The sequence below is a fragment of the Coregonus lavaretus genome, assembly GCF_964263955.1.
Source record: "Coregonus lavaretus genome assembly, chromosome: 1".
Classification (NCBI taxonomy): domain Eukaryota; kingdom Metazoa; phylum Chordata; class Actinopteri; order Salmoniformes; family Salmonidae; genus Coregonus; species Coregonus lavaretus.
The window spans coordinates 27,383,388-27,407,397 of NC_139988.1; the positions used below are offsets into that span (position 1 = coordinate 27,383,388).

Consider the following 24,010-nt stretch of genomic DNA (forward strand, 5'->3'; position numbering starts at 1 on the left):
AAACTCTCGTGTATTTGTCACTCTCGAACAAAACAATACCAACAAATCCTGGTAACCAATGGAATGATTAAAAACAAGCGTTATGAAAACCGTGTATTCAAAATTATACTCTAGAAATATTTCGGCTAAAAACTAGTCGAATTTGGGATCTCGGAAATAGCGAAGATTTGTGTAGTTTAGATTACAATTGCATGGTCATCTAAAAGGCTGAACGTTTTATATTTGCTAATTATCTGTGAAACACAAATCTCTTATACATTAAAGTTGGATGCAGCTCCACAGTGCCAAGATGGTTTTGGTACAGACGTAATTATGCATTTACAGACGTAATTATGCATTTTTAAACAAACGCATATTTCGTTCCTTGGGGAAGTAAAGAACCCAAATACAATCCATCAAAGAAGACAAAAAAAACGCACACTCCTAACTAGCTACACGAACATTTGTAGTAAGTCTACATAAAACAAAAACGTTTAGTCCTAGTAAAACAAGTAAACGTCAAAGTAAATAAATGAAATATCAGAGTAGGCCTATTGATGTTCTTTCTACACTTTTGAATGGGACGGTTTTTAGACACTGTTATCGAACTGGGCATTTCTTGATGTACGGTCTTAGATCAGTCGGCCTACAAGAAAAGGCAAGTAAATAACTAGTTAGGATATGCTATAAAATATATTTTACACACGAGTAGGCTTTTTAAGTAGGCTATTTAAGAACAGCTGCGATCACAAGGCTAATGTTTTCTCAGAGTTTGATCTGTGCTAATGTGTTTTCTACAGTTTAACCAGTGACTTCATCGAGCTTTGCAGGCTTAACTTTGGCAAACACAGCCCATCTCAGTCGTATAGGCTACTTGAGGCGCTTTCAAAAACATATTACATTTACAGTTACATTTTAGTCATTTAGCAGACGCTCTTATCCAGAGCGACTTACTAATTTAGAACTCTACAGCCTACATATTTAACATACCTATAAAAGCTTTATATAAAGTCTCTCTCCAGATGTTATTTGATCAGAGGGCCTAGACACAGCGTGGTCCCACTGGCTAGGAGAGGGCATTGACCGACCGATTGGGTCGGCGTTATGGTGGTTATCCCAACAACTTCACCTCACCTCGACCTGGCTCGTCTCAGCCTCATGAGCACACCGCCTTACACGAGGTCGCTGACTATATACTCCCCTGGATCTACTGTGAAGAAAGTGCATGATGCACTGGGATTGGGAAGATATGCTAAAACCTTTGTGTAATCCCTCCTGTTACAGTCAAAGTCAATACAAGTTTGAAAATGTTTAGAGGTTCTATTATCTATTTGAATTAGTGACCGCTGCAACCAACTTCATGTTTTACGCACCAACTTTAGCCATTCAAATGACTCTTGGAAAGCTCGATATTAATTCTGGAAAGTGCGGGATGCCTGGCTGAAAGGAACAAAGGAAATATGGAGACGCAGAAATGGACAGCACATAAACGATCCAGTTATTGTTATTAATCTCTCATGAGAAAGGTTTATCAACTGTCATCGCTATGTGGGGTAGAATCAGACGCGCACCCCGCATGGTCATAAGGCAGAACACTGTCCATCTATTGCAAATATGCACGTCTAACAGCGGGGAGCAAACGTCTGCCTCCTTTTCACCCTCTCCAACCGTATACCTCTCTATATATTAATCTCTCCAACCTTCTCTAACTCCTATATCACTCTCTCCATATCGCAGTGAGATCTTCGGTTGACCCCTCACTTCACCAGGAGAAGAGATGAGTCTTTGATATGTCCCGCCGCGGCTGTAGCGGTCCTATGGCAATGGACCAAAAACCCCTCTTCAAGTTACGGTCTTTTACTGCATGTCTATGGTAGATATACTGTAGACGTCATTTTGAGTCTTTTGATGTCCGTTTTGAGATGTCGAAGACATATTGTGTAAAGTGTTTGTGATTGAAGGGGATACATAGCATGTGATTTCCATAAAGGTTAGATTTTTTCCCTATGAACTGTCATCAAAATGTTAAATAGAACATTAAGGGAAAATTACAGTGATTTAGTGCCCCACTCTTTGAACGATATGGAGACTGATTGCATTTATTTAGTTAAAAAACATTGTTCTGATACTCGATACTCAGATATATGGGTAAATAAAGCTACAGTCTGAAAGATTTCCACGAATTCCAACTATATTAAATATAGTATAAATACTTTACATTACATTAGTACAACTGTGTTATAGGCTACACTAGGTAGCCTAGTGGTTAAGAGCATTGGGCCAGTAACTGAAAGGTCGCTGGTTCGAATCTCGAGCCGAATAGGTGAAAAAGCCGGATATGGAGGTCCTAGGCTGGCGTGGTTACACGTGGTCTGCGGTTGTGAGGCCGGATGGACGTACTGCCAAATTATCTTAAACGACGTTGGAGGCAGCTTATGGTAGAGAAATTGCTAATGTAAATCGCTCTGGATAATAGCGTCTGCTAAATTAGTAAAATGTACAATCAAACAATTGGAGTTGAAAACAAATACTGTATATTATCACAATTCAAGAACATTAAAAGTTGTGTTCATAGGATAGAACATTTGTAGAATATTTTTGTGCGTGAACCCGCCACCTTCAGAGTGCAGATTGGGGTGCATTTCTCGAGCTGTGCTTGACTTTATCATATTTCTAATCATTGCAAAGAAAATTAGCCGACTATCAAATTTCTTTAGACTTAGAAAATAATGTAGGCTAGCCAACAATCGTTTGCTGCTTTCAACACATTTACAATACCTTTTATCGTACTAACTTAAGCTATTTTTCCTCGTGGAATAAGCTATCGAAAGTGTGTATAGGTATCGTTGACTGAGTAACTACTTGCGGAAGGTTTTGACAAAATAATAACTAAATGCTAAATATTATGACTATACTTTTTCGACTCCATTTATGGAAGAAAAAAGTAGACCTATTGTATCAACTTTGAAAAATTAATACAACCATAATAATACTATAATAGACTAATAATAATGACAATAATAATAACAACAAAAATGGCCTAATAGCCAAATCATTTTGTAATATAAACGAATAATAGTAATTTACTTGGGAAATAGGGAAAAAAGGGAAACGTGCAACAGATAGGCCTACCTCTAATGCAGAACAACGAACACATCCCTTACCTCCGGAGTTAAACAAAGCAATAGCTTTTTCCTATCATTCCTTTAGATGTGGTTGCATGGCTTTACATAACGGGTGGTGGATATACCCTGTATGGCATAGCGTTTAAAGATAGGCCTACATCTGGTTTAAATCCTACATATCGCTCTCTCTATTTTATCTCAATCCGTCCAGATTTACATTTAGCCTACACATTAGTTAGCTTTAAACTTCTCAGGACCATTACGATAATAATCAGATTTAAACTCGCTCTTTTTCAAAGCCACAACCTATCTTTGTCCCAAGTTATAACACGAGGCCCCTGAACTATAACGCAATAAAACAGGGCTCTATTGTAGCCTATTGGTAAAAACTTTGACTTTTGGAAAAGGCAACAAATCGACAGGGCCGAAAATGTAAAAGCAATTTCGTTAGTGAAGCAATAATTGCCTAGCGCAAATGCATTGCATTGGAAAGATATTTTGTTGAAATGTATTAAGCTTTAACAGTTGAACAGAATTTTAAAGATCAATAATACTAGGCCTATATCATTTAGTCACATATCCTACAATAAAACAATTTATTTTCAGTTTTGTGGCTATATGGTTTGTTATTTTCTGGTTAAATCAACGAAATTACGTTGAACCAACGTGGAATAGACGTTGAATTGACGTATGTGCCCAGTGGGATCTAACTTCGATTATACTTCCAAAATAAAATATATATTTTAAAAACATTGCCTTGACAGGCAAGTATATGTGATTTGGAGCATGGTTTCAGAGAGAGAGAGCCGGGGCGAAGGAGGGTGGATAAGGCTATTTATTGACACGCCACAACCAGGCTTGTAACTGTTTTAAACAGGCGATGAAAGGGTCACGGTTTACAAGGCAGGGTTCACGCTCGCTCTTCCGAATATTGACGACGTGTGAAAGTTGCAGAGGCAGAGAAGTTAGCCTACCACTTGACAAAGGAGCAGCCAAGTCCCTGTGTATTATCGTGTCCTTTTAATTTATCTGATTACTAAACCAATTTAATGGTGTGCTTTGCTAAACTGTCTCATCAGTTTACATTTCTAGTTTTATGGCTTAAACTAACATGTAGGCTACGATTCCAAAATGTAAAAACATGATATTTTAAATGGAATTAGACGATACAAGTAATATATTGTCGTTTGTAGGCTAATTGTTCGTATGGCTAAATGCGATTGGGCCCTGAAAATTCTAAATCATTTAGAAATAATAATTGTTAGGCTATTTATTATAAATCATATGCAAATTATAAATCATTTGCTGACTCAGCCCCTAAACATTGACTCGTAGTAGTAACCTATTATTGGCTTTAAAATGCAACCCTGCTGTTATTACTGTGCTAATTAAATCAGTTGAATTACTATATAATGTTACATTAAATCAAATTACTCACACTAGGAGGGTAAACGAACAACTTGTTCAGTTGAAGAGCCTCTAGTAAAACTTGACTCCAGAGCTGGTGCTGAAATGGGAAAGGGGAGTCAGCACTGCCATCTGGTGGAATACTGTATAACACGTTCTAGAAAAATCGACTGCAGCTTTACCCAATGTGATGATGACGATGCTGCTGTTTATAAAGATGATGATGATCATTATGACGGTGACAATGATGAGGATGACTATGATGGTGATGATGCTGATGATGCTGATTGTGAAAAAAATAGCCTGCGAGAGCAAAGCTGTGGTGTAGGCCTTTGTGTAGGCCTACAAAATGAACACACACACACAGCATGATTGCGTCTGTCTGTAGACAACAGTAGCCTATTTGGCGTGTTTCTACGATTGTAATCTCTGCAGGGAGCGACAGACAATCACCCAGGGAAGTGGCTGATAATAGGGCATTTCCTGTATTCTATTTTTAGACGGTAGTGGCACGCAAAATGACATTACGTCATTGTGCTGCATGTGATTTTTAAGACGCACACATGCCCGCGCTCTCTCTCGGCCCCTTCTCACTTCTCTCTCCTCTTTGCGTGGCTCTCCAGATGTATGCCTATTCCAAGAGCCAGCGTAAAAACACTAACCACGTGACCAACTCATCGCCGAAGTCCCTCTGCAGCTCATTCAGCATGATGGCTGCTGATGCTGCGGCAGCTTCATCCTCAACACACCGATCCGCACTTCATTCCTGCAGCCTGCTGTTGTTTAACTTCTCTATCCTTCTCATCCTCGTATTCTTTCTCCCAGCCCCAGCGAAGGGATTGCTTGGTGTCCGCCCAGAGAACACTAAAGCCGGGGAGCTGTCTGTACAAGACGGGCTGCTCCAGGCGACCGAGGGGACGCGGTTCATGCTGCGGGTTTACTACGCAGCATTCTCGGTTACACAGAGAGCCCACAACCGCTCTGGGAGCGAGAGACCAGAGGCTGCAGCTGCCGCACCATGGATCGCCTTCATAGAGGAGCCAGGAGGAGAGAGAGGAGAGGGGGAGAGTATGGTCAGTTATTTAGTGTATTGACCATTTACCCTTAAAGCTATATATGAAATATGTTTAATTAAATAGCCTAAATATCGTGTTAAAATGTGAATTTGTATTTAGGTCCATCCCAAACGGAACCCGTGCGTGGACGAGCATGCGCGGAGTTCTGACATCGAACTCCTGGGTTCCTTCAGGTCTGCATCCAGCCACAACTCCGTTCTAGGTCCGTTTATAGTTACATGCTTTTATCATTGTTGAATCATCAAATGTTTTTTATTTTTTTATCTTGTGCTATTGTGCGTTTTTATTCTTGTCTGATGAAGACCTTTTTGTTATTTGATTCTGATTCCATAGTGGAGCTGCTCGCCAAAGACCTGCGCAAAGATGAGCGGATCAAATACTACTCCATTTGCGCGTTTGATGGGGTGAAGTGGGAACATTTCACCACCAGAGACTTCTGGCTAGCGGTGGTGGAGCGACCCCCGCAAGCGGACGTGTGGCTCCAGTTGGTGGTGTCAGTGTTGTTACTGGGTCTCTCTGCGCTCTGCAGTGGGCTGAACATCAGCATGCTCGCCCTGGATCCCGTTGAGCTCCGGGTCCTCCAAAACAGTGGCACCGAGAAGGAACAAAAATACGCGCACAAGATCGAATCTGTACGTAAACATGGCAACTACATCCTGTGTACTGTGGTGCTGGGCAACGTGCTGACCAACACCTGTTTCGTAGTGTGGATGTGCCAGATTATAGGGATGACTCCCACCTCCCTTGCTACCTGCACTTTCGGTATATTCTTTATAGGAGAGATCCTGCCTCACTCTGTGGCGTCCAGACACAGCCTCGCCATCGCCTCCAAAACCATCTGGGCCACCCGGCTTCTAATGCTGGTCTCCTTCCCCATCTCCTACCCCGTCTCCAAGCTCCTAGACATCATGCTTCACCAGGAGATCAGTAATTTCTACACCAGAGAGAAACTGGTTGCCATGCTGCGCGTCACAGATCCCTACCACGATTTGGTCAAAGAGGAACTCAACATCATCCAGGGCGCTCTGGAGTTACGCACCAAGAACGTAGAAGAAGTTCACACTCCGCTGGCGGACTGTTACATGCTCTCCTCAGATGCTGTTCTAGACTTCTGTACTATGTCTGATGTCATGCAGAGCGGGTTCACCCGGATCCCGGTCTATGAGAATGACAGATCCAACATCGTTGATATCCTGTTCGTCAAAGACCTGGCGTTTGTGGACCCGGATGACTGCACCCCGCTGAAGACCATCACCCAGTTCTACAAACACCCAATGCACTGTGTGTTCAGCGATACCAAACTGGATGTAATGCTGGAGGAGTTCAAGAGAGGTAATAGGCTAGGCACATCCACACTCACACCTGAGTTAGGTATACACTGTTGTAGAGAGAAAACATTTTTATGCAGAATCAGGTAGCATGTAAAGAGTTACACTACTGTTCAAAGGTTTTGGGGTCACTTAGAAATGTCCTTGTTTACCATGAAAACATACATGAAATGAGTTTGAATAGGAAATATAGCAAAATGCATAGGAAATGTTGTCATTGACAAGGTTAGAAATAATTATTTTTAATATAAATAATAATTGTGTCCTTCAAACTTTGCTTTCGTCAAATAATCCTCAATTTGCAGCAATTACAGCCTTGCAGACCTTTGGCATTCTAGTTGTCAATTTGTTGAGGTAATCTGAAGAGATTTCCCCCCATGCTTCCTGAAACACCTCCCACAAGTTGGATTGGCTTGATGGGCACTTCTTACGGTCAAGCTGCTCCCACAACAGCTCAATAGGGTTGAGATCCGGTGACTGTGCTGGCCACTCCATTATAGACAGAATACCAGCTGACCGCTTCTTCCCTAAATAGTTATTGCATAGTTTGGAGCTGTGCTTTGGGTCATTGTCCTGTTGTAGGAGGAAATTGGCTCCAATCAAGCGCTGTCCACAGGGTATGGCATGACGTTGCAAAATGGAGTCATAGCCTTCCTTCTTCAAGATCCCTTTTACCCTGTACAAATCTCCCACTTTACCACCACCAAAGCACCCCCAGACCATCACATTGCCTCCACCATGCTTTACAGATGGCATCAAGCACTCCTCCAGCATCTTTTCATTTGGTCTGCATCTCACAAATGTTCTTCTTTGTCATCCAAACACCTCAAACTTCGATTTGTCTGTCCATAACACTTTTTTCCAATCTTCCTCTGTCCAGTGTCTGTGTTCTTTTGCCCATCTTAATATTTTATTTTTATTGGCCAGTCTGAGATATGGCTTTTTCTTTGCAACTCTGCCTAGAAGATCAGCATCCCGGAGTCGCCTCTTCACTGTTGACGTTGAGACTGGTGTTTTGCGTGTACTATTTAATGAAGCTGCCAGTTGAGGACCTGTGAGGCGTCTGTTTCTCAAACTAGACACTCTAATGTATTTGTCCTCTAGCTCAGTTGTGCACCAGGGCCTCCCACTCCTATTTCTATTCTGGTTAGAGCCAGTTTGCGCTGTTCTGTGAAGGGAGTAGTACACAGCGATGTATGAGAACTTCAGTTTCTTGGCAAATTTCTCGCATGGAATAGCCTTCATGTCTCAGAACAAGAATAGACTGACGAGTTTCAGAAGAAAGTTATTTGTTTCTGGCCATTTGATTCTGTAATCGAACCCACAATTGCGGATGCTCCAGATACTCTTTAATCAGCACAACAGTTTTCAGCTGTGCTAACATAATTGCAAAATGGTTTACTAATGATCAATTAGCCTTTTAAAATGATAAACTTAGATTAGTAAACACAATGTGCCATTGGAACACAGGACTGATTGTTGCTGATAATGGGCCAATGTACGCCTATGTAGATATTCCATAAAAAATCAGCCGTTCCAGCTACAATAGCCATTTACAACATTAACAATGTCTACACTGTATTTCTGATCAATTTGATGTTATTTTAATAGACAAAAAAAATGATTTTCTTTAGAAAACAAGGACATTTCTAAGTGACCCCAAACTTTTGAACGGTAGTGTAAATATTATAGGAAATGCACCATACAGGTGGAGGTGCATTCTCCAGAATTATACCTGCAACCATCAGAGCACATGGACCAATGAGCTCACAGGTTCAAATCACATGATTACTGCAATTCAGGCACCTCTACCCTGTTACACATGATCTATGATAAAACAAATATTACATTGTTCAGCAGGTGCTGTGCTCGTTTGACAATACATTTTGTATAGCTAAGTGCATTGACAGTGTTCAAGTTAACTCATACACATTCCATCACACCACTTCCCTCTTCCTGAAAAGCAGAGAATCCAGGGTGTATTTAAATCCAGTGATGCTCTGAACAGTCAGTCATATAAGATGATACAGGCTCAGCAGGTTCAAGTGGAGGTGAGTGGGATAGGCTACTGCAAGGTTTCCCAAACTTGGTCCTGGGGACCCCAAGGGGTACACATTTTGGTTTTTGCCCTAGCACAGCTGATTCAAATAATCAAAGCTTGATGATGAGTTCATCATTTGAATCAGCTGTGTAGTGCTAGGGCAAAAACCAAAAACGTGTACCCCTTGGGGTCTCCAGGACCAAGTTTGGGAAACACTGGGCAACTGTATGTCAGGGAAGAGTTTTAAGCCATATCTATAATCCATGAAATCAACAACTTCCTTGAATGAACTGGGACAGCTTAGAGAGTGTAGCAAGGTTATCTGTATGTTTTACAGATTATGAAAATTATAGTCTCTTGTGACTGCTTTAGCTGATTTGGTTCTGGATTATGCAATGATTATGCCAATTATTATGATACAAATGTCCTGTTTTACTTATGGTAATTACTTTGGATAACCTGTGTTTATTACCCGTCGCAGGGATTCATAGAATGGCAGTGAGTTGAAAGAGCCCAGTGAGGCTTCACATCCCACAGTAGAACAGGAATAATGTGCTGCAGTCTGAAGAGAAGTGACAAATTGACAGTAAACAGTCCTTTGTGTCTCCATCCATGTAAGAATGTTAAAGGGAGTTAGAGGCTCTTCTGATTCCCATGACAACCAGAGTATGAATCATTCAGCCGTCAGCCAGGGGGGTTAGGTAGGTGTGTGTGTCTTTTTGTTTAACTATCCTTGTGGGTACCAGAAGTCCTCACAAGGATACTAAAACAAGGAAAATTCAGACAAGTGGGGACATTTTGCCGGTCCCCACAAGGAAAAATGCTATTTTAGGCTTAGGGGTTAGGTTTAGGGTTAGGGTTACAATTAGGGTTAGGGTTAGAATTAAGGTTAGGGTTAGGGGTTACGGTTAGGTTTAGGGTTAGGAGTTAGGGTTAGGAATAGTTTTAGGGTTAGGAGTTAAGGTTAGGTTAGGTTTAGGGTTAAAGTTAGGGTTATGGTTAGGTTAAGGATTGAGGTTAGGGTTAGGGTTAGATTTAGGGTTAGGGGTTAGGGAAAATAGGATTTTGGATAGGAATCAATTATTTTGTCCCCACAAGGATAGCAATACAAAACTGTGTGTGTATGTGTTTGTTTGCGTGAATGGGTTATACTCAGTACTTCGATAGGAACTATATAAAAGTAAAAAGTCAATTTTTGAGTGGGTGAAATGAACGGGCATAATGTTTCTCCTGTGTGTTGCATAATAAACAGAAGTAGAATAGATTTGATGTGCTCTGACTTGGCAGGAATCAAACTGGAGGCTTTGGGACAGAGACGGCAGTGTCCACTAGGATGAGAGCTTATGTAACAGGACTAGGGCTTCATTTAGATGCTATTCAGATTGTCAGGGTTGGTTTGTCCATGAGGGCTCAGAGATGGTAATCTGATTTATTCAGAATGAAGGGTTTAATGATGAAAAGGATGACTTGGGACAAATGAGTTGGATGAGAGGGCCTTATTCAATATACATTTGTTTTGTGGTGTGATTAAAAGTAACATTCACATTTTCAACTCACATTCATCATCATCTGGTTGTCTGGGGGCTTCCAGAGCTGCCGGTCCTCCATTGTAGACGCAGTCCCCGCCTCCTCCTCCAGTCCAGTGTCACATTTACGATGGTCCACATGAATGATATCTGGGTTGTCCCTTCTGTTGGAACCATGCTATGGTTGCCAGAGAATCAGTTCACTGACAGGGGTGTCCGTTTGTCGGTAGGAACGTCTGAGGAGAGCATATATTGTTAATATAGATTGTTAGTTAATGTATATTGTTATTTTTCTCATACCCCCCAAAAAACAGACGCACGTTTTGATTGAACAATAGAACCATTCAAAGCACTTGGTCCTGCAGAATCATGACGTTTTACAGGAGCTAACTGACTATAACATTTGAAGTTACATATTAATGTGAGGGGGAGAGGATTAGAGTAAGGAGAGAACCCTGCGGATTCTGACCTTCACTTCTAATCCCCATGTCAGCATGCCATCACTGGGGAGAGGCAGAAGTGTGTAGCGGTCAGGAAGTGTGTGTGTGTGGGGGGGGGGGGGGGGGGTGAACTATCGGTAACCTGGCTGTGACGCCATAAAAAATTCAGTTCCAACCTTTACCTCTTCCTCTCCTTTCCTCCCCTCTCTCTGCAGCTGTGATGGAGGCTGATTCAGGAAGACAAAGGGCTTAGGAGGGAGGTGGGGAGGTGGGGAGTCTTACATGAAACGCCACAATGACTAAATCGTTCACAAGCCATGGAAAGAAACCGTAGCGTCTCTGTTGTTGTATTGGACTGACACACAAGGCAGTGTGCTTGTAAATCGTTATGTAAGATGCTATTCAGTGCCTTTCATAGTGGACAGTTATTTTTTAAGTCCTCAAACTAAGAGGATTTGATAGTTGAACAAGAGTTAGACTCAAGATGGAGTAGAGTTCCAATCTCAGGAGGTTTGATATGCCAAGTAGGAGCCTTCATGATGCTGTGTGGGCATGCATGCGTTCATACTATATCTGTGTGCATGCAGTTCATTCATGCATATGTATGAGAGTTTAAATGCATGCATCTTTGTGTGTGTGTTTATGTGTGTGTGTGTGTTTGTGTGTGTGTGTGTGGGCATGCATGCATGTGTGTGTCTGAAGTGGCAGGCAGCAGTATGGCCAGTGAGTCTACTCATCAGAACCAGGCTTCCCCAGACAGGTTACGTAATCTCAGGCTGTGTTTACGTAACCACCAAGTTCTCCTGACTGTCAAAATGTCACTATTAATCGTCCCCTGCCCACTGACACATAAACACACACACACACACACACAGTTACCGCTGAGGGTATTTTCCATTGTGATCTGGCTAGTTCTCAGTAATAATAACACGAAGATATAATTTATCTATGTATGACTGACTCATATCAGCTGGGGAGGGCATCAATCTCTGTCTTAACAGCTACTTACAGTAAGAGTCTCCTGATTGGTGCTGTGTTGATTTTTAATCTGCTTTAATGACAGAAGGATTTCCAGACTCATCACAAATAGATCCTACTATCCATTTCTCTAACCTCTCTCTCTCTCTCTCTCTCTCTCTCTCTCTCTCCTCTCTCTCTCTCTCTCTCTCTCTCTCTCTCTCTCTCTCTCGCTCTCTCTCCTAGGTAAATCCCATCTGGCTATAGTCCACAGGGTGAATAGTGAAGGGGAGGGAGACCCCTTCTACGAGGTCCTGGGAATCGTTACTTTGGAGGATGTTATCGAAGAAATCATCAAGTCTGAGATTGTGGATGAGACAGACCTCTACAGTATGTACAGAATAACAACTCTCTCTCTCTCTCCTCTCTCTCTCTCTCTCTCTCTCTCTCTCTCTCTCTCTCTCTCTCTCTCTCTCTCTCTCTCTCTCTCTCTCTCTCTCTCTCTCTCTCTCTCTCTCTCTCTCTCTCTCTCTCTCTCTCTCTATTCCTGTCTCCCTCTAAGCTATTTATCACTTCCTGGGGCTCCCATGACCTGATCGGATGCATAATTGATCAGAAGTAATGAATTTATCCCATAGATAATTACCACTGGCTTAATTGGGGTTTAACGCTCTCTCTGCAGTGTGTGTGTGTGTGTGTGTGTGTGTGTATGTGAGTGAGAGAGACAAAGAGAGAGAGAGAGAGAGAGAGAGAGAGAGAGAGAGAGACGGGGGGGGGGGGGGGGGGGGGGGGGGGGGGGGGGGGGGGGGTACATTGTTTATTTTACATTATGCTGTATCATCACATATTGCATACTTCTATGTATGCTGCAACCACCAATGGGGTAAATACTGTGTGCATAATAACAGACTTCCCTAACCCTTTCTGGAAACATCATTGAATTTTCAAACCTGTTACATTTTTAATTGCAAGGAGAATGTACTATATAAAGCAAGCTCCGTGGTGAGAGAAAAAGAGAGAGAGATAAAGAGAGAAGAGAGAGAGTGTGTGTGCGCATGCATGTGTGTGTGTGTTAGGGTTCAGTACCTGTGACTGGTATCCCGGGACTTCCCGACCAAGCTGCTTCCCATTTTCAGAGAAAATAATGATGTGTCCCTTGGACCAATAATATAAATATGTTATGCCACACTAATGCAAAAATATAAAATATGCACGTGTGAATAGCTGCATGAACCGGTCACCGGACTTCATTCGTACATTAGACCAGTCATCACAACGCTGTGTGTGTGTGCTTGTGCGTGCGTGCGTGTGTATGTTAAATATAGCACAGTGCAGCTAATCTCAGTGACTGCACCGCAGGCCTCAGTATAACACCAGCTGTTCATACTGAAGCCTAACTATTTAACACAATCTGAACATCATATTACCAATCCAATCTAAGCCTTTTCATTAATCTCCCCAGACGTGGGATTGTTTGATTTAGATCAGATTAGTGAGTTGGAGTTGGAGGTGTGTGTTTTTTCATCAGATGTTTCTGGAAGAATAAAAAAAATGGTTTGTGTTCTGTGATAAATAACTGTGTGAATAGAATAGAAATTAAGATTTAATTGAATGATTAAATGGATGGTTCATTGGTGAATTGATTGGTTAATTGATTGGTTAATTGCTTAATTGTTCCCTAGTTGATAAGAGGACTAAGAGGCGCGTGTCTCACCATGAGAGGAAGCAACACGACTTCTCCATCTTTAACCTGACAGAGAACGAGATGAAGGTGAAGATGTCTCCTCAACTGCTGCTAGCTACACACCGCTTCCTGGCCACAGGTAGAACCTCTTTGTGTATGTGTGGATGGATGTGTCTGTGTGTATGTACGTGCGTCTGTGCTATTTTTGTGCTACTATTTTTTCTATTCACCCTCTCGCTCTCTCAATCTCACTCTCTCTTTCTAGAAGTGGAGCCCTTCAGGCCATGTCATCTCTCAGAGAAGATTCTCCTTCGTCTGATCAAACACCCCAGTGTCGTTCAGGAACTAAAGTTTGACAGAAAGAACAAACGAGCACCACAGCACTTCCTGTATATGAGGAACAAACCTGTCGACTACTTTGTCCTGGTTCTACAGGTATACACCATACACACTGATACTACACTGTCCTGGTTCTACAGATACACACCATACACACTGATACTACACTGTCCTGGTTCTACAGATACACACCATACACACTGACACTACACTGTCCTGGTTCTACAGATACACACCATACACACTGATACTACACTGTCCTGGTTCTACAGATACACACCATACACACTGATACTACACTGTCCTGGTTCTACAGATACACACCATACACACTGATACTACACTGTCTTGGTTCTACAGATACACACCATACACACTGATACTACACTGTCCTGGTTCTACAGATACACACCATACACACTGATACTACACTGTCCTGGTTCTACAGATACACACCATACACACTGATACTACACTGTCCTGGTTCTACAGATACACACCATACACACTGATACTACACTGTCCTGGTTCTACAGATACACACCATACACACTGATACTACACTGTCCTGGTTCTACAGATACACACCATACACACTGATACTACACTGTCCTGGTTCTACAGATACACACCATACACACTGATACTACACTGTCCTGGTTCTACAGATACACACCATACACACTGATACTACACTGTCCTGGTTCTACAGGTACACAACTAGGGTTGAAAGACTACCGGTAATTCACCAAAGTTACATATTGGAAATCTATGGAAACTTTGGTGTTTAATAGTCTGTCTGTGTGTTATGTCATTGCAGGGTAAAGTGGAGGTGGAGATTGGTAAAGAGGCTCTTCGTTTTGAGAACGGAGCTTTCTCCTACTATGGCATGCCAGCCCTCATACCACCACTACCTATAGGTAAATACACCGCCGGCCCCAACGACACACAATGGGATTTTAACAGTGGGTGTTAGTGATTATGATGTTGTTGATTATAATGATGATGATGGTGATGAAGCGGATTTATTGTCCTCGAAAAATAAATTCTTACCCCAGCTTTCCCGTTTCTAAATGCTGCAGTATCACCACTTTTCTATGTTACAGTGCCTTTTGAAAGTATTCACACCCCTCAACTTTTTCCACATTTTGTTGTGTTACAGCCTGAATTTAAAACTGATTAAATCGAGATTTTGTGTCACTGGCCTACACACAATACCCCATAATGTCAAAGTGGAATTCTGCTTTTAGACATTTTTACAAATTAATTAATAGGACAAACTGAAATGTCTTGGCAATGTTCCCTCTAAGCTGCATGCATGCGGTGGGACTGCCACACAGAAATATCAGCCCACAGAGAGAAGCACGAGATTGAACTTCACTCAACTTTCTAGAGCAGTGGTCATCACCAACCGGTCGATCGCCGAACATTTCTATAAAAAACCCAACGATAAAGCCTTGTGTTCCTATTTTCAAACTCTGCCTTCCCAGTGGGCCCAGAGAGCAAATCAAGTGCACTATAGGCCTACCGCTGGCCAATTGGATGGCTCAGATGACCGTGTCTGCAGTAACGTAGCAGGCATAAAAGAAAGCTACAGCAAAGTTGATACTGTGAGATTTCACAACGTTTAAAACCATGACTAGAAAGAGACTGTCAACGAATACAGCAAAGAGATTATGTTTTTATGATTGAGTTCATGTTTAAGTTCTTACTCAGCACTGTCAACACTTTGTATTCAACACTTTTAGAAGCCATAAAATGTGCGTTCTTCCTATTTCCACTCAGCGCTACAACAAGCACTGCAGCAGTAATGAATGAGTAGGAAAGTGTATCTATAGGCTTGCGTTGTTGTTATTATTAGCGACTTGGGTCTTTTTTAATATCGAGGAATATTTAACTTTTGACTCAGAAAAGGTTTGTGACCACTCTTCTAGAGTTATCCCTGTTAACACTATCAACGTTTCCCTTTACTGTGGCAATTGTGATCGAATCAAGGCAATTTTAGCCACTTCCAATGCAACACACCGAAACAAAACGCTATGCAAAATATTTTGTTGTAGGCAGAACGCATCGGAGTAGGATTCTATTGCATTGACAGGCACTACTCAGCCCATACTCTACACAGACTGATGTGGCATAAACAATCAGAGCTGCAGTAGGCCTATATGCAAATAGACCATTGCCATATATGGATATGTGCCATTTACTTTGAACTGGACTGTGTTTACAGCATGAGAGGTCGTGAGTAGATGCGCTTGTTTTGAGATCAAAGTGAGAGCTGCATGTAGCCACGTGTGCACATTTTGTTCATATCCTTTGCTAGTTAGTGAGTTATTAGCCCAGTTATAGATAATTTGTAGTCAGCAATAGGGGAGTGATTGCGTCCTACAAGAGCACAAAACATATACATTTCTAGACATCTTTGAAAAGCTAGTCAGGTAAAGAGCATTTTATTTGGCTTAAAGGGGCAGTGTTGTATTTTGAGACAGGCTTGAATAAGCTAAGTAGCCAATAGGCAGAGGGGAGCATAATTTGATTCTCTGTAATAATGGTATGGGAATAATGATGCATTTTATTTTGTAAAGTGGTTTCTTGCATCAAACAACCCAACAAAATGTTCAGTCACCTCCTTGTCTGAAGGACAAGTGGATAAACAGGTTAATGTCAAGCCCTGCAAGTTTTTTTTCAATGTCTCATGGAATGTAGGCCTACATTGAACACCACACATTGGCTGCTACTGTAGGCTGAATGATAGAACAGCTATTTCTATATTAAAGTGTTATGGAATGCATTTTCTCCATTGTTTTTAATGGTAGGCAACTCTGATAGGCCTACAGTGCATTCGGGAAATGTATTCAGACCCCTTCACTTCTTCCACATTTTGTTACGTTACAGCCTTATTCTAAAATGGATTAAATTAAATGTTTTCCTCATCAATCTACCCACAATACCCCATAATGACAAAGTGAAAACAGGTTTTTATAAATGTTTGCAAAGGTATTAAAAATAAAAACAAATACCTTATTTACGTCCTGTTTCCATTGATCATCCTTGAGATGTTTCTACAACTGCGGTAAATTCAACTAATTGGACATGATTTCGAAAGGCACACACCTGTCTATATAAGGTCCCACAGTTGACAGTGCACGCCAGGGCAAAAACAAAGCCATGAGGTCGAAGGAAATGTCTGTAGTGCTCTGAGACAGGATTGTGTCGAGGCAATAATAATGTTTACCCCATCTCTGTACCCTACACATACAATTATCTGTAAGGTCTCTCAGTCGAGCAGTGAATTTCAAGCACAGATTCAACCACAAAGACCAGGGAGGTTTTCCAATGCCTCACAAAGAAGGGCACCTATTGGTAGATGGATAATAAAATAAAATAAACATTGAATATCCCTTTGAGCATGGTGAAGTTATTAATTACACTTTGGATGGTGGATCAATACACCCAGTCACTACAAAGATACAGGCGTTCATCCTAACTCAGTTGCCAGAGGGGAAGGAAACCGCTTAGGGATTTCATCATGAGGCCAATGGTGACTTTAAAACAGTTACAGAGTTTAATGGCTGTGATAGGAGAAAACTGAGGATGGATCAACAACATTGTAGTTACTCCATAATACTAAGCTAATTGACAGAGTGAAAAGAAGGAAGCCTGTACAGAATACACATATTCCAAAACATGCATCCTGTTTGCAACAATGCACTAAAGTAATACTGCAAAACATGTGGCAAAGCAATTCATATTTTGTACTGAATACAAAGTGTTTAGTGGTTTCGATTCCCGCTGGGGCCACCCATACGTAAAATGTATGCACGCATGAGTGTAAGACACTTTGGCTAAAAGTGTCTGCTAAATGGCATATATTATGATTATGATTATTATTATTATTGTTATTATTATTATGATGTTTGGGGCAAATCCAATACAACACATTACTGAGTACCGCTCTCCATATTTTCAAGCATAGTGGTGGCTGCATCATGTTATAGGTATGCTTGTAATCATTAAGGACTGGGGAGTTTTTCAGGATAAAAAAGAAATGAAATGGAGCTAAGCACAGGCAAAATCCTATAGGAAATCTGGTTCAGTCTGCTTTCCACCAGACATTGGGAGATGAATTCAGCTTTCAGCAGGGCAATAACCTAAAGCACAAGGCCAAATCTACACCAAGAAGACAGTGAATGTTCCTGAGTGGTTGAGTAACAGTTTTGACTTAAATCTGCTTGAAAATCTATGGCAAGACCTGAAAATGGTTGTCTAGCAATAATCAACAACCAATTTGAAGAATTTGAAGAATTCTGAAAATAATAATGGGCAAATATTGCGCAATCCAGGTGTTGAAAGCTCTTAGAGACTTACCCAGAAAGACTCACAGCTGTAATCACTGCCAAAGGTGATTCCAACATGTATTGACTCAGGGGGTTGAATACTTATCTAATCAAAATATATTAGTGTTTATTTTCCATTAATGAAAAAAAGAAAACTTCCACTTTAACATTACAGAGTATTTTTTGTAGACCTTTGATAGAAAAAGACAATTCAATCCATTTTAATCCCACTTTATAACACAACAAAAATGTGGAAAAAGTCAAGGGCTGTGAATACTTTCTGAAGGCACTGTATGTGTGCAAAATCCATTATTCATTTTCTTTTTAATCTGTGGGAGAAGATTGCTGCAGTGGAAACTATGTAACTGCAGCAATTAAAGCCAGTTTCCACTGATAAGCAGACACAAGAGGGCCAGCCCAGTGACGTGCACGTGAGCGCGTGTGTGTGTGTGTGTGTGTGTACGTCAGGGGTGGGCAAGGTCCCCATAGAGTTTTTGGGGACCGATTTATTTGTCAAAATCAGGGTTGGGGAGTAACTGATTACATGTTATCAGGTACATGTTATCTGACTACAAAAAACTGTAACTGTAATCGGTTATGTTACCAGCAGAAATATTGTAATAGGATTACAGATACTTTTGGAAATACTAGATGATTACTTCCTGGATTACTTTAGAAAGGATGTTTGCGAAAGAAAACAAAATTAAGACACCTTTCTGTTTTTCTCAATGACATTCAATTCAGCATTGAAAAATGGTGCAAGTTCAAGTTTTTTTTCCACCTGAGCGAGTCTGACCACAAGTCAGAGACCACTATGATGACACACCAAATGTGTTTGATGGATCCTTTTTGTCTTCTTCTAATGCCTCTTAATGGGAAAGTAATCCAAATATAACTGAAAGTAATCAGATTACGTTACTGAGTTTGGGTAATCCAAAAGTTACGTTACTGATAAGAATGTTGGACTAGTAACTATAACAGATTACATTTAGAAAGTAACCTACCCAACCCTAGTCAAAATCAATTTATGGGCCAGAAAAAGGGCAGTTATTTGAATACTTTATAATTTCTAAATGCTTTCTATCTAGTGTGGTCTGGAGCGGGTTTTTTAAACCCAAATTAAGAGGACAGAATCTAATCAAACTCATCTCCAGTCAACAGGTTTGGTTCTGGTAGCAGTGGGTTGAACCAGTCAGAGTCTGTCCTATCAGGAGGCAGTGTGGGTCAGCTGAGTATAGGAGGGGGAGCAGTCTACCTACCTGACTTCTCTGTCAGACAACTCACTGACCTACAGATTATAAAGGTACGCATGCACACACACATTTAAAATACCCCTAAAATACTATTTTCCATTTCCTTTGAAATGTCTTAATCCCTGATTTTGAATAAACACAGACACGTCCTCTCTTCCTCTCCCTCCAATCCCTCTCTCTCTCTCCTTCCCTCCCTCCCTCTTTTTCCTTTTAAACTCTCTCTGTCTTAGCTTTAATCATTGGGGATAAATGAGCTCCATTTTCAGTATGAATAATTTAGACTTAAAGTGATGGATGTACATCCTAAGTACACACTCCCTCATATCCCCCCCAAGGTCATAAATATAGTTCCAGGAAGAAGGTTGCTAGCACACACCAACCGTAACCTTTATGTTTACATAGAGAAACAGCTTGATGGTGTGTGGCATGCATGTGTATTTGCTGTGTGTGTTGATAATTTTGTGTTGATACTTTATTTGCGGTGTGTGTTGATGATTTTGTGTTACTTTATTTGCGGTGTATGTTGATGATTTTGTGTTGATACTTTATTTGCGGTGTGTGTTGATGATTTTGTGTTGATACTTTATTTGCGGTGTGTGTTGATGATTTTGTGTTGATACTTTATTTTCGGTGTGTGTTGATGATTTTGTGTTGATACTTTATTTGCGGTGTGTGTGTTGATGATTTTGTGTTGATACTGTATTTGTGGTGTGTGTTATTCTTTGCTAGATCTCGAGGAACCACTACCAGAATGCTCTAACAGCCAGTCTTATGGACAGTGTACCCCAGACCCCCGATCCCGACGGGAGACCCACCATCCCTGAGACCCGCTCCCACAGCATCGCCCTGCCCCTGACACACACATACACACACCTTCGACCTGTCCTGGAACGACACACACACACAGAGGACAACACTGGACCACTCACCTCACAGCTCAACGAGAGGAACCGCATCGTCCGTAAGTGTGTGTGTTTGTGTGTGTGTGTGTGTGTGTGTGTGTGTGTGGGGGGGGGTTACATAACCACCATGGCAAACAGATGGCGTTAAAGAGTCTTTGAAAAAAATGACACACAGATGGAAATAGATGTGATTAGAAGGCTAAAAGAGACAGAGAGTTTGAGGCATAAATAGCTACATTTTGTTGATCAGTTGTTAGTATTTACTTCCAAGGGGAGATTAATCTGAAATAGACTCTTGCTTCAGTTGAACACACACAACACACACACACACACACACACCATAGAGTGACATGCCAGTCAGCACAGTCCAGATGGTATCTGGAAAATCATGTAAGCCCTGAAACCAATCAGGTTGGGTTTATCTCACAATGCTTGTGAGTATGCATGTATGTGTGTGTATGCATGCATGAACCTCTAACTTGCCCTCCTAAGTCTATGGTCTCTCTCTTTGAATCAGTGGTCAGTCCTCTCGGTTATTGAGTTAAACCAGGGGTGGAATTGATCATGATGCAGACATGTGCCCAGCATGATAACCATCTCTAGCCCCTTCCCTGGTTCTCAATACCTCACTTTGCAGATAATGGGACATGGATCTGGTTCTTTCAGATCTACACTTCTATGCACAGAAGGGAGGTTTTGAGACTGAAAACAGGCTACCGCTTCACTGAGATGCAGCCTCTGTCCTGATTGTGACCATGGTACTCTGTCTCCCTCTCAGGCAGTAAGTCAGACGGACAGAGGAGTCCCAGTGATTCAGTGTTCCTACGGATGGATGACATACCCTACATCCAAGAGGACCGACTGAAAGATTGTCAGGAAGACCACCCAGATAAGCGACTAGAGGAGAGACCGGAAGACCTCCCGGAAGATAGAACGGAAGACCGTCCAGAAGACCGCCCGGAAGACTGTCCCGAAGGCCGTCTGAAAGACCGGCTGGAAGACCGGCCGGAAAACTGGCTAATAGAACGTCCAGAAGGCCAGCTGGTAGAAATTCCGGAAGACCAACTGGAAAGCCAAGAAGGGAATGGTGAGGAGAGAAGGGAGAGAGTTGTAAGCCGTTATAGCTGCTATATACATGAGTGGTAATATTATTTAGTCCTCACAAGTCTAGTGAAGTTTAAACAATCCTCCCATGGAAACATTGTCTAGAACAGTACCTTGGCCATGGTTTGCATAATTAATAGCGTTTATTTATAGTCTTGTAGGTTGCAGTGGATTTTATATTGGGCTTTGTCAATGCTCTTCTCATTTCTCTACTCACCCTCTCTCTCTCTCTCACCCACACACTCTCTCTTGCCAACGCTCTTACTCCCTTGCCCACTCTCACTCTCATTCACTCTCATCCTCTCGCTCTCCTGCCTAGATGCTGTTCCTGTGGAGTCAGATATCATCTGTTCTCTATCTGGCTCAGAGGAGACACTTGGGAAGAAGCTGCTACGTAAACTGAGTGAGTGAGTGATCTAGGATCAGCTTTTCCTCCCCACATTCTACATTTGATTAATTATTCTTTTAATTCTGCTCAACTGTCCCCCACCCCACCATCCACCACACACGCACACGCACACGCACACGCACACACACACACACACACACACACACACACACACACACACACACACACACACACACACACACACACAGACGCACATACACACCTTCCTCACCTGAACACTGTGTGGGCCCCAACAGTCAGCCAGACTAGTGACGGCAGGCGTACCATAGCAACATAACTTTTGTGTTCTATCTCTTGCTGCATCACACCTTCCTCCAGAGAGTCTAATATATAATGTGTAAACACAAATAAGCTAATGGGTCTCTGAAATGACAGGATAACAAAATTGTTATCTTCAATCAAACAAAACTGATATTTTATGTTTCAATTGTAAATAAAAATGTTATTTGTCATGTGCAGAGATTGTTCGTATATATTCGTATTCTTATCTTTTATTATTTCTTATTGTTGTTGCATTGTCGAGAAGGAACCTGCAAGTAAGTATTTTGTTGGACGGTGTATACCATGTGTATCCTGTACATACAACTAATAGTAAAACTTGAACTTGAAACTTGAACTTGACACTGTGTTCTATCCTTCCAGGTAACAAGAAGAGGAAAAAGTCCCGGGATGGTGAGAAGAGTGTGGAGCAGCCATCTGTGACCACCTAGAACAATGCCAGATAGAGAAGAGACAGCAGAGAAGACCTAGCACAGAGAAAGATAGAGAATAGACTGGCTCTGTTTCTCTCTCACTTCCCCCCCTCTGTCTCCTACCCACTGGGAACTGGGTTAGAGGTTTGGTTGGGACCAGACTCTGGTATTTGTCAATAGACGTCCAGAACCTCAAGATCTCTCTCTGAACGGTCCACTCCCCAGACCCAACCCTAACCCCTGGATACCCTCTGTCCACTCCCCCAGACCCAACCCTAACCCTGGATACTCTCTGTCCACTCCCAGACCCAACCCTAACCCTGGATACCCTCTGTCCACTCCCCAGACCCAACCCTAAACCCTGGATACTCTCTGTCCACTCCCAGACCCAACCCTAACCCTGGATACCCTCTGTCCACTCCCCAGACCCAACCCTAACCCTGGATACCCTCTGTCCACTCCCCAGACCCAACTCTAACCCTGGATACCCTCTGTCCACTCCCCAGACCCAACTCTAACCCTGGATACCCTCTATCCACTCCCCAGACCCAACCCTACCCCTGGATACCCTCTGTCCACTCCCCAGACCCAAACATAAACCCTGGATACCCTCTGTCCACTCCCCAGACCCAACCATAGCCTCTGTATACCCTCTGTCCACTCCGCAGACCCAACCCTAACCCTGGATAACCTCTGTCCACTCCCCAGTCCCAACCCTAAGAAATCTGAATGCACTAGCAACACTTTGAAAAGTTGATGTATATATTGTTTCACATTCCTGACAGCAAAAGGACCAACCGCATTGACAACCGGTAAAGTTAAAATATCATTTTATTCAACATTCTGGCTTGTAGAGGTTGTGAGAGGAAACGTTCCTGAACCAAATGCTCATTTCTGCCAGATGTAGAATTCAATGAAATTCAATGTCGGGTTTCCAGGCTAGCTGGGTAACAGACTACTGAAACATTATGACTTTAATTAATTGATGTACTTTACTGTGTGTTTCTGTTGAGTTACCTTTCATCCACCCATCTCTACTGTGCTAGAAGAGTCTGAAGAGGAGGCAGAAGAAACTAAATGAAGAGAATAATAAGAGGTTTAGATCTGAGACATCTTTTTTATTGCACAACCAAGAAGACAACACTTTCTGTATTCTACCATCAGACAGTTTCTTATTGCCAAGTGCTTTCTGCACAAGGAACTGTTCTTATTATAGAATAGAGTACTTCTATCAGTCAGTCAACTGTGGTTGATAGGAGTCCTGCCATATTAATGCCTTCCACACTGCCAGTGTTCTGATAACACAAAAGGAAGAAACAGCCAACACACACCAGCCATGAGAACAAGCACAATGTCTACAACCACTGTCGTTTCTTTATCCCATGTGGCCACTGGATGATAAAAAAAAAAG

General features: G+C 41.9%; 1 protein-coding gene across 1 annotated transcript; it reads left to right on the forward strand.

The window, feature by feature from the left end:
- Positions 1-5,218: 5,218 nt before the first annotated feature.
- Positions 5,219-22,617, forward strand: LOC311127331 (metal transporter CNNM4-like; the record flags this gene model as incomplete). Its single annotated transcript, XM_084159151.1, has 12 exons — positions 5,219-5,584; positions 5,687-5,789; positions 5,921-6,919; positions 12,126-12,269; positions 13,562-13,702; positions 13,829-13,998; positions 14,723-14,822; positions 19,394-19,542; positions 20,222-20,457; positions 21,177-21,481; positions 21,818-21,901; positions 22,550-22,617. 12 exons carry the CDS (start codon positions 5,219-5,221, stop codon positions 22,615-22,617), a joined length of 2,865 nt encoding a protein of 954 aa, XP_084015277.1.
- Between the last annotated feature and the right edge of the window lie 1,393 nt (positions 22,618-24,010).